The 12,761-nt window shown below is 38.8% G+C and overlaps 1 protein-coding gene across 10 annotated transcripts in view; it reads right to left on the bottom strand.

Moving 5' to 3' along the window:
• The window catches only part of rapgef2b (Rap guanine nucleotide exchange factor 2b), a 102,650-nt gene that overhangs the window by 58,312 nt on the left and 31,577 nt on the right, over positions 1-12,761 (bottom strand). For all 10 annotated transcript variants that reach the window (XM_026182840.1, XM_026182848.1, XM_026182857.1 and 7 more), the window contains exon 4: positions 5,210-5,293. In XM_026182840.1, the coding sequence (XP_026038625.1) occupies positions 5,210-5,293 (84 nt within the window). The remainder of the gene's footprint in view (positions 1-5,209; positions 5,294-12,761) is intronic.

Below are 12,761 nucleotides of genomic sequence, written 5' to 3'. Positions count from 1 at the left end.
CTAAAGGGTGTTTCAGGGTGGAAGTCCACAGTTCCATGCAGTTACTAGAAACTATGGCTAAAAATAGTTTAATGTTGAATGCAGAGTACATGTGAAAATAATGATTGTCTTTAGCCTGTTGTTAACATTTGAAAGTTGCAGATTTGGCACATCTAATTTAAGGAACACACTGGAAAATCTTCTGAAGGAAAATTCATCCCTGAAACCATTAACAGCTCAGTAGTTGAAAAGCTTTTAAAGACACTCGCCTAAAACACAACCATCTCAATAATGGCCCAAAAAATAGATGTGTAACATCTGAAAAATGGCAGCTACAAAAAAAAGTGTTATTCTGTGCAGAGTGATATAGTGGTAGACAACTGTCACAACAGATCACCCGTTCCAAATGTTTTCATCCCATTAAATGGTCATTATCAGTTGTAATCACTTCCATAGATCTCACTAGGAAGCACCATCCTGTGGCTGCTAACAGGCTCGGTAGGCAGTTATCATCTGATCTCATCAGTCATGCACTGAAAGCACATTTTAAATCTGCAATGTAGTCATCACCCTGGTAACCTGCATGTGGCTAACAACGTGAAAGTGTAGATTTCTAATCAAACCATTATCTTATAACCCGAGCCAAGTAGCTTTGGTATCTTAACCTAAACAGACGGTGTATAAAAGAGAAATAAGTGGCAACTAAAAATGAAAGTAAACAAGTAAACAGTCAGTTAAACTGAAATGCCTTCCTGTCTCTTTGTCATAAATGCTGCTTTTTCCTCTGTCCTGTTTTTGAGAATGTCCATTAATTGGAAAGTTGGTGGTCTAAAACCTCCTTAGGCCAGAGGATACTGTATCCCAAATGGCCTCAATGCATTATGTGAGTTTCTACGATAGAAACACTGAACATAACACAAGCTGCACTCAGTTTAAAGCTCCGGGTGGTCACCAAGGCTCAAGAAGTACTCTGTAACTCTTATTTCATAAAAAAAATGTATTGGCATTTATAATCTCTGCAGAATCATAAATTATACAAGGCTGACTGCCACTTTTAAAACTGACTAAATCAGTAGTGCACTTTGGTCACGGCACGCTAAAGTTAGCCTTCAGTGTACCGTGATTAAACATGTATCTATTTAGGTGATATTTGATTTTGGGTTTACGGCATACAGTTCCAGCTTCTACGATTAATGACTGAGCCATTCATCTCCCCCCTGGATCAGATGTCACTACAGCTACCGGCAGTAAGAGAGCGAGAGAAGCACTGAGAGAATGATGGAGACGTATCAGGTTTTCAACCTTGCTGCTAGTGTAGATATGAACAGCCATTTCTGGGTAGGGCCTGTCTGAAACCCAATTCCACCACATCTTTAAAAGCTTTAGGAAGTCCCACTGGACTCCATTCAGTTACTCGTGCCACAACCAATTTCCCCTCCGAGCCATTTTACCTTCACCATTTGTCCTCTTTATAGACTAGGTGAGGCAGTGTGTCTGGATCTTTTCTTACCACCCAGTGTTTTGCCCCTATAGGAAAACCGTTAATAAGAACAATCCATGTAAAAGACAAGAAAAGAAAAAAAAACAAAACAAAAAAACAAAAAACGACAGAAACGTTCATAATAAGATGATAAGACAAACAAATGCTTTAATACAGAAACTATGACAGTCACACTTTCTACCAGGAAAACAGGAAGATTTCAGTTAGGTTTACAGCTTTGCATCACATTAAATGATTGTACAGAGTTTCTCTAGCACTGTTACAGGAATACAGCCACAACGCCGCTGTCAGGAAAAAGTCTTATTCTTCTCCTTTTCATTCTTGAACTGAAAATGCAGACTGTCATTCAAAACCTGAGTGAGTTTCATGACCCAGGAGTCCTTGAAACGTTGACTTAGAATGTGCCATTGAATGTGTCATTTTGAAAATGTCTGATTGTCACTGAGGAAATAGGTTCTGCTTCATTTCCCCCAAAACACCTTTTTTTGTTCTTTCTTTTAAATAGAGCCAAGTGGCTTACAATATACTAGGGGGTTAATACAAAAATTTCATTAATGAAATTAGTGTATGAATATAAAAAACTACAACAACCAATGACAGTTGGCCATAATCTAATCAGCCAGTGCAATAGTAAATTACCTTGGTAAATTTAACATTGCATATTTTTCTCTACTTCATTGTTGGCATGAACTGGCTCCTTTTGTATAACTGTTTTCAACACAGTGTATGTGCCGTTTCACTAAGATTAACAAACCTGTGTTAGTCAGGTAGGTAACTTTATATAATTCATGTTTGTCTAACTCTGGGTCTTGATGTAGGCCCACTATCTGAAACAAATGGTCTCAGCTGCATTAAAGCTGCTTTAAACCTTTTATTTTGATTGGGTGCCGCATCCAGAACTGTGTCCCAGAGAAACACATTAAGCCTCAGTCAGGCCTACAGATTGGTTGCTGCCTTCCTGGTAACCACCAGTCATTAGCGAAAGATGTATTTCCTGACTAGTGGTGAGTGGTTGCTGGTGAAGTTGCTGTTGTTGTTGCAAAGAGAATACTGCATCAAAAACCTCTTTGTCAGCATTCTGTTGGTTAGTGGATTGCTGCAGTTACATGGAAGACACTGACCTCCAACAGCAAAACTTGGAAAAGGTGCAAAAAGCGGAAAAGTAGTTTGCTTTCAGAATTAAAGCGTCACATTTCTCCTGCAAAATATCAGTTTCAAAAGCAGCTACTTTTAGTTTGAAGGCTGATGCTCACAGCTTGTGATTTCTTAGTTTTACAGTCAGTTGGCGAATAGTTGGAGTGTATTTTTTTGTTATTAGATAACAAGTCAATATCATCCAGGCAAACTGTAGAAACTTAGATACCTGTGTTTGCTAGGAGATTGCTGGCCAGTCTCTAGGACCGTATGAGTGAGGCCGTACGACATCCATATTTGTATAGAGGAAAGAGAAACCAGCATCTGAAAGTTTTTGTTTAAAGTAGCCTGAGCCTACTTTTTGCCATGTTTAATATGCTGTTGACCAACAAAACACTAGGGGTCATTCTGCTTTCTCACCGATGGAAATGTTACCCTTGGATTAAACTTGGAAGAGTGTGGAGGGTAAAATGATAAAAGAAGCTCACAGACATTTACCTGCTCTATTGTTACATAAGCTCAATCAGACATCACACAGACTTCGTTCTAAGAAGCTTGTCAAGTTTGATCCAACTAATTCAGACTTTTGCATTCTACACGCCCAGCATGTCTACAAAAGTCAGCGCTGTGGTGAATGAACAGCTGTATGTTGCGTGCTCTGTACAATGCAATATTCCCATTTGACTATTGCCAGATTGCCTTCTTTTCATCTAGCTGCTCACATGAATCTCAGCTAGTGGCACTGAAGCACATTCTCGCAGAAACTAAAACCGCTCAACGTGCAGTTGGTGCTTCATATGCATAATTTAGCAGAGAAAACATAAATGTGACAGTCCTGAATAAAGCAGTTGGCTTTATTCTGAACATCTGAGCTAATTATCAACCCCATACAGTCTCACACAGCACAGCGGATCCACCCTCCACAAGCTCCTTTGCAACATATGCTTAGTAAACACTTTCAGGGCCTTCTTCTCCTCTGTGACTGTGGTCAAGCATTAACTTTAATCTGCCAGTACCTTCAGATCCCCTTTCGGCATCTCTCTCACTCACTCACTCACTCACACACACACACACACACACACACACACACACACACACACACACACACACACACACACACACACACACACACACACACACACACACACACACACACACACACACACACACACACACACACACACACACACACACACACACACACACACACACACCTTCGTAAAACTGAAAAGGTTATATTTAAGAGGGGGCTAGCTTTTTGGCACATTTCCGATCAACTCTTCCGTTTTAAATGCATCCCACGTTCGGACAAACCCAAAGAACGACCTCAGTGGACTCCCGCTGTACAGCCGGAACAGTTCTGCTCCACGGCCTAAAGTGACGGCCTCGAGATCAGAGTGGCCGTAGGTGTGTTATGCAAGCCTAATGGATAAAAAGATCATTGTTTTCAAGACGCCTACAGGGATATTTCATGTAACAGATCCACTTGTGAAATCGCAGCTTTTTAACATTTGAGTCTTGGCTTCAGAGGTGGTGAACACTGCTGTGAGAGGGGAACATGAGTCTTAAGTCCTCTGAAGGTGCCATAAATAATTATTTTCAACCCTCTTTAAAAAACTAAAATAATATGCAATATGGTTAAATCAGAAAAAGCAGGAATTATCCAACAGATAGACTAATGAAATGGTTTGTGTTACTTGAGCTTTTCAACTATTCTAAAATGGTGATGATGATAACGCTTTCTACCCAAGGTTATTGAGCCTACTGTGATACAGGTCAAAAGCTTTAAAAGGACATGACTTATGCTAATCTTTTATTAATTATGATGAGGAATCCATACAATTTAGTCAAGGTGTCTCTACTTGCAAAGTACAAGTGTTACAGTGTAAGCTACTATAATGTGGTTTTACACAGCTTCAAACCATGCCTATGTATCCCGCTTTTTACCCTATGACAGCTGGGATAGGCTCTAGCTTCCCCTCTATGTAACCCTTAATTGGATAAGTGTATTAGGAATGGACAGATGTAGATTCACCTTTTTGCAGTGTTGGTGATATAGTTTGAGAATTTCAGAATGTAAAAATGTATTTTAATAAAAACTGTTTATAATTTTTAAAGGCGACATGTATTTTATTCTCGACCTAGTCACCTAATGTATTTCTCTTGAACTGCAGAGAAGTCATGTTGATGTCCCAGCAACATTCTTGTACATGAGAATTAACCAATTTGCAAAGGTAAATGTTAAAATGACTATCTGTATTAAATAACTGATTTTAAAAAAAAGATATAAATTAAAATTAAATAGTTATGCCAAAAACATAAGTAAAATCTGTTTTAGAAACCAAAGGAACAATGATAAAGTTACAATTTTCTTTAGTGAAATCGCATAACTGCATGCAAACATTTGCTGCTGTGCAACATTTTTACAAGCCAATTTTAATAAAAGTTAAGAAGCTGATAAGACAGGAAACAAATCTTGGTGAGAGAGACATTTGTCTCTTTATTTTAAATTAGCTTGGAAGGAAAGCAGATGCTTGCATGTTACTGCCAAAAATCACACCTTCAAACAGCATTCAAAATGGCCGATGATCTTACCTGCTTCTGGGCAGGAACATGGATTCTTTGATGAAAACTGAGCCAGACAACAGGATGTACCAGCAGCTTCCTATGTCATCAGGGCTGAAAGACAGAAAGAGATACATTAGTTCAGAATGTATTAATGGTGATATTTTGACACGAAGCAGCCAAAAATATAATTAAGGTTGATGAACGAAATGAGAATTTTTGTAGATTTGGATAGATGAGCCTATAACTGATGAAAAGAACCCAAAGAAACCCAAAATGCTCTGGGTCTCAATCGGTTATTTGCAGGATGTGTAAAACAAACAGGATCCAAAGGGTCAGCAATTTAACATCCTACTGGCATCGTAAGACACCGCCAGGCATCCTAATGCATCACAGCTATTCTGGCTATTAAAAACAGATTTGCAAGTAAGGTGAAATATTTCATTTGATTTGTTGCTGTGGATAATAAAAAGAAAAAACAATTCTTGACAGAAGTTCCCAAAAGGGCTCCCTGCTTAATCTATGCCACTACATGAGGGGCATGGATTCCATCATCAGTGGGTGTACAAGGCTCTCTGCAGACTTGTATGCACAACAACTACACTACAAGGCCACCAAAAGCACAAAGATCCTCCAGGTAGACTACAGAGTAGTATAATAAGAACAAGTAGTCTTCTGTGGAGTCTGCAGCTATCTTTGTGAATGCCCACAAGGCAGAACACTTCCTGCTTTTACCCTCTACGACAGTAAATTGAAAATGTTTATGTACAAATCAATATATTGATGGAGCTTATTTGCTGTGTCAGTTTACTTATCACCATTTTCTGTGCAGGTACTGTGACTTAATGCATCAGTGATGCAAGACTGCTCGCTGCGCCAAATGATTAATAAAATTACAAAAAATGTAAAAAAGCGAGAAACTGAAAGGAAGGGAGAGAGAGAACTGTGAATGAACTGAAGACTCATTTCTGTCCCCACACAAACAGGAAAATGGGCCTCTGAAATAAACTCACACTGACCTCTGGATGATGCAGCTGATTGTCAAGTCATTTTCCAGGGAAAATGACAGGTAAAAAACAACAACACTAAACATCAAGACTGTGCACTTTTTTCAGCTTTAAGGATTGTGTGGCAGTTCATGTGAACCACAGGCCTTACTAAGGAACATCAAAAGACTCCATTGAGGAGAATTTGCCTACAGATAAACAACTCACTAAATATAATTTTCAGAAATCACATTTGGTACGTCAGTGTTAATAAACTACGCTGCTAATGTTGAAAGGATATCCTCAGATTTTAAAATTCATCAGTTTTGTCTCTGTAATCATCTCGCTTATCCTTGGGTCTTCACAGATACCGCAGGGATTGCGCCGAGATAATCTCAAAAGGCTGAACCTCTATCAGTGGTACATGCAGGATTATCAAAGAGACATACATATTAACCTAATGAGAATGTAAACAAAGAAAGAACAATAATCATAAATAATAATAATGCTTGCTTTCGTCTATACGCAATCAATTCAATGCAGAGCGCTTCAAGGGGAGTCAACATATATAACTGCTGTGCTGGTGAGATAAAGTATAAGGAAGCAAAATGCTGCTGTACCAGCATAAATTGTGAGTTATGTGTTACTGGATTTAGTTAAGTATAAGCTTATATCAAAACAGATTACACCGGAGACACTGTGCTGCATTTTTCAGGTAATTACAACAGTGATCAGTGAATTTTTTGACTGCTTTGTGAGTCCCAAAAAAAAGCCATCGCTGACAGCCTTGTCAATCAGACGTGTTGGGAAACGCACCTCTGACAGTAAAGAAGCAAAAATCCAGAGAAGGAAATATTCCCGTCACATGTAACACTGATACCAACCTTCAGCAGTATGGGAAATCTGACATGAATCATGAAGTCCTAGCAGTTATGGGCAAAACATGCCAGTACTTGTAAACTGCTGTAATTTATGCTACCATAACTTAATTCACCATAGCAGTTAATGGTTACTTTGTTAGTTAATATCTCTCGGCTGGCCTGGGAACGCCTTAGTGTTCCCCCGGATAAGCTGGAGGAGATGGCTGGGGAGAGGTCTGGCTTCTCTGCGTAGGCTGCTGCCCCCGCGCCCCGGATAAAGCGGAAGAAGATGGATGGATGTTAGTTAATGTTTCCAAATGTATCTGTTAATTACACAATTTAAAGCTGGTTGAACCCCCCTACTTGTTCAGTCTTTTTCCTAGCTGGGTTGTCATGAACTTTAACATATTAACTGTGGCCTGTAGAGTTTAAGATCTACCTCTTGCGTTTTGCGCAGTTTATCAAATAACATTTTAAGAAACCTAACAATCCCATATAAGCACAAGTTTAAGTGACACTGAAGTTTATGCTTCATTAAAAGGCAAAAAACGTAATTCTCTTTGCTATGAATGCACAAAATGATCTTAACAGCAGGCTAAAATAAATGCTTCTCTATATGACGCCTGCCTCCACCAGTCTGTTTATTAGTCTGTACTTTAAAATGTCACCGTCTCACAGAAGCTGAACGTCTGCAGAAATCAAATCTCTTACTTGAAGTTTCTCTGGTGTTAATAAGACATCAGCTTGAGTTATTATTTCTGAGCATAATCCTGGTTCAAGTAAGACGTTTTAATTGGCAAGATAATGGAAATTAATAACCAGTCACATCTGCAAGGTGGGACTGGTTTTTACTAACAGAAAGGTAAAAGATGGGTGCCCTTATTATACATCTTGTTCTTCACAGAAATGTATATCCACACCCACCATCACTGTGCTGACTGAGTTTTTTCCCCTTTTAATCAAAGGGAACAAAGTCTTGCCCCTCCTTCCTCCTCTCCACATTTTCCTTGCACAACTAATGAGGCTGCAGACAGCACACCCTACTGACACACAGCAAATTCTTCCTCCACAATCATCCCTTCTCTTTTCCCCCCTTTTCTCCACTGATCTCCATCTGGTTCCCTGCAGACTCGTTCAGTCCTTTATATGGTTCTTCTTTACATTTGGATACGACACGAAATGAAATGTTCAATTATTAATTGCCGGCATGTAGGGAGGGAAGCGAGGGAAGCACCTCACATGGCTGAGAAGTAGGAGGAGAAGATACAACACCAAAAAAGTAGGAGATAGAAGACTCTTATGTGGAGCGACAGCTTGACTGAACTGGGTCATGAGTACTGGAAGCAGTAGTCAAATGCTAAGCATCATCCACCAAAACCCTCACAGGGAAACCTTTAACAGTGGGGGATCTGGTTGATCGCCATGGAGGCAGCAGCAGGGGTAAAATGGGGACAAAATTTTATGACAGATTTTCACAAAATTAGGTTTGACTTTTACAAACTGTTTCATTAAAGAATAATTGCCTTTTGCAAATAGTAAAGGGAATCATAGTTGGCTCTTAGAAAAAATATTTTACAGGCTCAAAAATTCACGGTTTAACTGTTCTGAACATTATGGTTTGGGGGTTTTCCCGTTTTCCTAGTGTGCTACAGATTTTTTATAAAAGAGTTACTAAGCCCAAAGTCCACACCAACATTTCAGTACATTTCTTTTATTAGATGGTCTGACTTTATAACACACATTACAGTTGTCAAAAAAAGTCTTTACATTTCTGCAAGTGTAGTTTTTGACTTTCATTAAATTAACTGCAAATGCAAGTCTTTCTATGCAACAGAATATTGTAAAATAAATGCATAAAAAAGGCCAATTTTCGATATATATTATTGCACATATTATTACAACACACACACAAACAAACAATCAGGAGTTTCAAAACACTAGAAGTGTTTCTACACTCGCATTGAGGGACATATAAGCAACTCTGACTATTTTAACTTGTCATGCTGCTTTCACCATGGACTCGGGAGACTGGCAGTCTCACAATGTTGTGTTGATATTTTGAAATAAAGCATTCAAAGTTTTCAACTGTCCAACAAACACAAAATTAAAAAGAAAAAGAAAAAAAAAAGGTCAGGAGACGACAGAGTCTACTGGTTAATGTCCAGCGCTTAAAACTTTTGACCAAACTACTTTTTTTTGCATAACTCCAAAATATTTCCTTTCAACACAGGATATAACAAAAAAAAGAAAAAAAAATCTTATTCTAAAAATAAACATCCAGCTGTCATTTTTCTGTCATTAAAAAGCAGCTCTACCAGATACTTAGCAAATGACTAACGTCTCCATGTCACTGCCACACAAGCTGAACAGAATTTACTGGAATGAATAATTATATAAGCTGACTGGTCGCTGTGATGAGTTTTTCAGCTCTTTCTCCCAGAGTTTTCCTTCATCTACCTTCCCATGACGCCGTTTATGAAGGAAAGCAGCTTCACGCTGTCACATGGAACAGGAGCTGCCTGTGAGGGCAACTTTCCGACAGCTGCTCCCTCTGAACCTTAGCCAGGGGTTAAAATATCAGTCTGTTAAGTGTTCTTCTTTAATATTGTCAGAATATATTGGATAAAATGTGTTTTCTCCTCGACAGAAATAAGTTGCTTCAGCAAATCATTTTTAAAAACACTAATTAAAACAAAAAAATAATTCATTGATTTACAAAAAAAGAAAAAAAGACCTCAGTTCATTATGACAAACATTATCTGCTTTTTTACAATTACTGTCCATTCAAAGTCCCAAGGCAATTTTAATTTGTCCAACCAAAAACAAAATAAAACGCAAAAATTGCACAGGATCAGAAGTTAATGTGAAACCACATTAATGGCTTCAAAAATATATATATAATAATATAATGCTTGTTTTAATGGTACTGTAGTTGTGTTAATTTGTGTAGGTATTTGCCTACAGAGGGGAGATTTCAACCTAGACTATGTTCACCATTGCAGTTCTCCAAAAAACCTACCAGCGCATAACTCAACTATACCGCTCGAATGCTGCCTGGTTGGCAAGTGGGTCAGACCGGGGAAGGGAGTGACAGCAGTGATGACTAGTAACAGGAGAGGTATCACACACACACACACACACACACACACACACACACACACACAAAAAAACCCTGAACTTCAGCTCTTTGCATGTTATAACTCTGCTCTTCTCCACAGTGGCTAAAGGACCGACAACAGCACAACCAAAGTAGCCCATAAACCAGCTGTTCTTTAGTCACTGCCTCTATCTGGCAACCAATGCTCTCTGCAGATAGCTCCCTGTGGTCTGCAACGCACAATGCCCTGCAAATAAATACAGTTGGATTTTTCACTCAGCAGAGGGTCAAAAGTCAAGGGTTTCATTTATAGAGCTGACATGGAAGAGGTTAAAGACCAGCCAGATGATGCTAACCCTCTTCACCAGCCAATGTGCCAGGTCAGCCACCATCGAGGGTTTAGCACTTTAATCTTCGGATGGTAAATCCAGAGAGGTTCAGATTTGCAGAATGCAGGATGCGATGTTTTCATGTGATACCGAATGTGTCTTTATGAGTGTGCAGCCCAAGGCAGTACTTTTTAAAACTATCACCCTTATCATCCAATCGTTACTGCAGGCCTGCCAACAGCCATGCAGGGCCTGCAAAGTTATAAGCGTGGAAGTCATTACAAAGGTCACTTCAGCAGGACTGCATGTTTGCTGAACAGAAATAAATATACAAATAGACAGCTGGGATTCAGTTCTATGTAAAATGTCCTTTTGAGGCAGTCAACTTTAGCGCCAACTAAAACAAATGCATAAATACATAAATAAAGTCTCCTAAATGTCTTGGAAATTATTCTGACATTTGATTAATTGTCACTGTAGACCAACTTTAAATGCGGTTTACATTTTTTTTTAAACTAATTTCTTTAGTATTGCAATGCTTTACACTATATGTGGTTTTCTGGGATACAACTTAATATTGATACTATCAAAATTTAATTTCCCCATTAACTTTTAGAGCCCTCACTTTGCAGCCTATTATTGCCACTGTTATAAACAGATGAGGAGAGAAAGAGACTGGTAAAAGCTTGTGTTTTCAGTATAGCAGGCTGATTAAAACCTTGCAGAGAAAGCTCAGTCTGATCGTCTGCTGTTTAATACACAGCTCTTATAAGGGAGAGCATTGACCATTTTTTATAGGTTAATACAGCTTGGCACGCATATACAAATACATGCAAACACACAGCTGTACACAGACGCAACCAGAAACACTGGCGTAAGCGTGCACAGTTGTGCAAATCAAATGAGGCAATTTCCCAAAAACAAAATAGCATGCTGCGTTTCTGTGCTTTAGCTCAGGGGTAAATTAGCACACTACCTGCAGTTATGCTCTCCGCTTTGTTTGTGACCACACCAAGGAGCTAGTGCTGAAAATGACAGTTTCATGTGAAATTTTATCCACATTTTTTTTTCATTGTTTTCATTTTCATAAAGATGTTTGACAACACTGAAACCATAGAGAAAGACAGCAGCTCAAGAGCTTCTTTCCCAGTTCAGTGAGAAAATACTGTATTAATGTACTTTAAAGGTCCTATCTGACAACCAACATTCAGTAGACTTTAAAATCCACACTAATTTTGTAATTTATGTCACCACCACCACTTAAAGTGCCTACTCATACTCAACTGCAGATTTATGTTATGTTAACAGTTTTATGTTAACAGTTTTAACATAACCTCACAACCAACAAAGCACATAACAGTACAGTTACCTGCAAAGGCCTACACAAAGACAAAAGTAAGGAATTCAAAATGTACAAGACATTTCATTTTCAGCAACACTTCAAACTATTTTAGACAATTATTGCTATTTAAATAGCATTAGCACTACTGCAACCTCTATACTGTCAGTCCAGTCAGAGAATGTGTTAACCACACATTACTAGTAATAATAATAATTTGGTTTTTCTGAAGCAATAAAAAGCAGTCAGGTTTAACATTTATTAATGATGACTTGGCAAACAGTTACTGTAAGGGGCTATGATGACATTAAAAATACATTTTAACAACTTAGGTTAAAAGTGAACGAGCTAATTAACTGCTTATGTCAATATAAAGTTACATATATTATACTTGAAAGCTATATTTGAAAGCTGCGTTTTCATCTGAAAACGCTCCTGTCATGGTCCTGGGCCATGTGGGCCCAGTATTCTTAGTTTTCATGTATTTTTGTATTTTGTTCTTTATTTAGGCCATGCTTCCTGGGTTGATCTGTTACGTTGTTCCTTATGTGTTTTCCCGTTGTGACTCTCACCCCCTGTGTGCCCCTCTGTGTATCTGAGCCCTCGTCCCTCCTTATGTTTTATTCCATGTTTCCCCAGCCCGTTATGTCTGTGTTTTCCCCGTGCTCTCTCTCCTCCTGTCTGAACCTCTGTGCACTTCCTGTTTACTTTGTGACTCTCACGCCTGTACATGTCATGTTCAGTTCACCCCGCCCTGTCTCGTTATGATTATCAGCGTCACCTGTGTTCCCCGTGTGTTCAAACTTTCCTCGTTTACCCTCTGTGTATTTCTGTCTGCGTCTCCCTCTGTTCGGCGTCGCGTTCTCCCTCATGCCGTGTGTGGTTCTCCCCGTGTCTTCCGGTATATGTTACTTTAGCTTTTCCCAGTTTAGTGTAGTTTTGCATTGCTTTTGTATCATCGTTATTGTTTA

The sequence above is a fragment of the Astatotilapia calliptera genome, chromosome 2 (assembly GCF_900246225.1).
Source record: "Astatotilapia calliptera chromosome 2, fAstCal1.2, whole genome shotgun sequence".
NCBI lineage: Eukaryota > Metazoa > Chordata > Actinopteri > Cichliformes > Cichlidae > Astatotilapia > Astatotilapia calliptera.
This window is presented reverse-complemented; position numbering and strand designations above follow the sequence as displayed.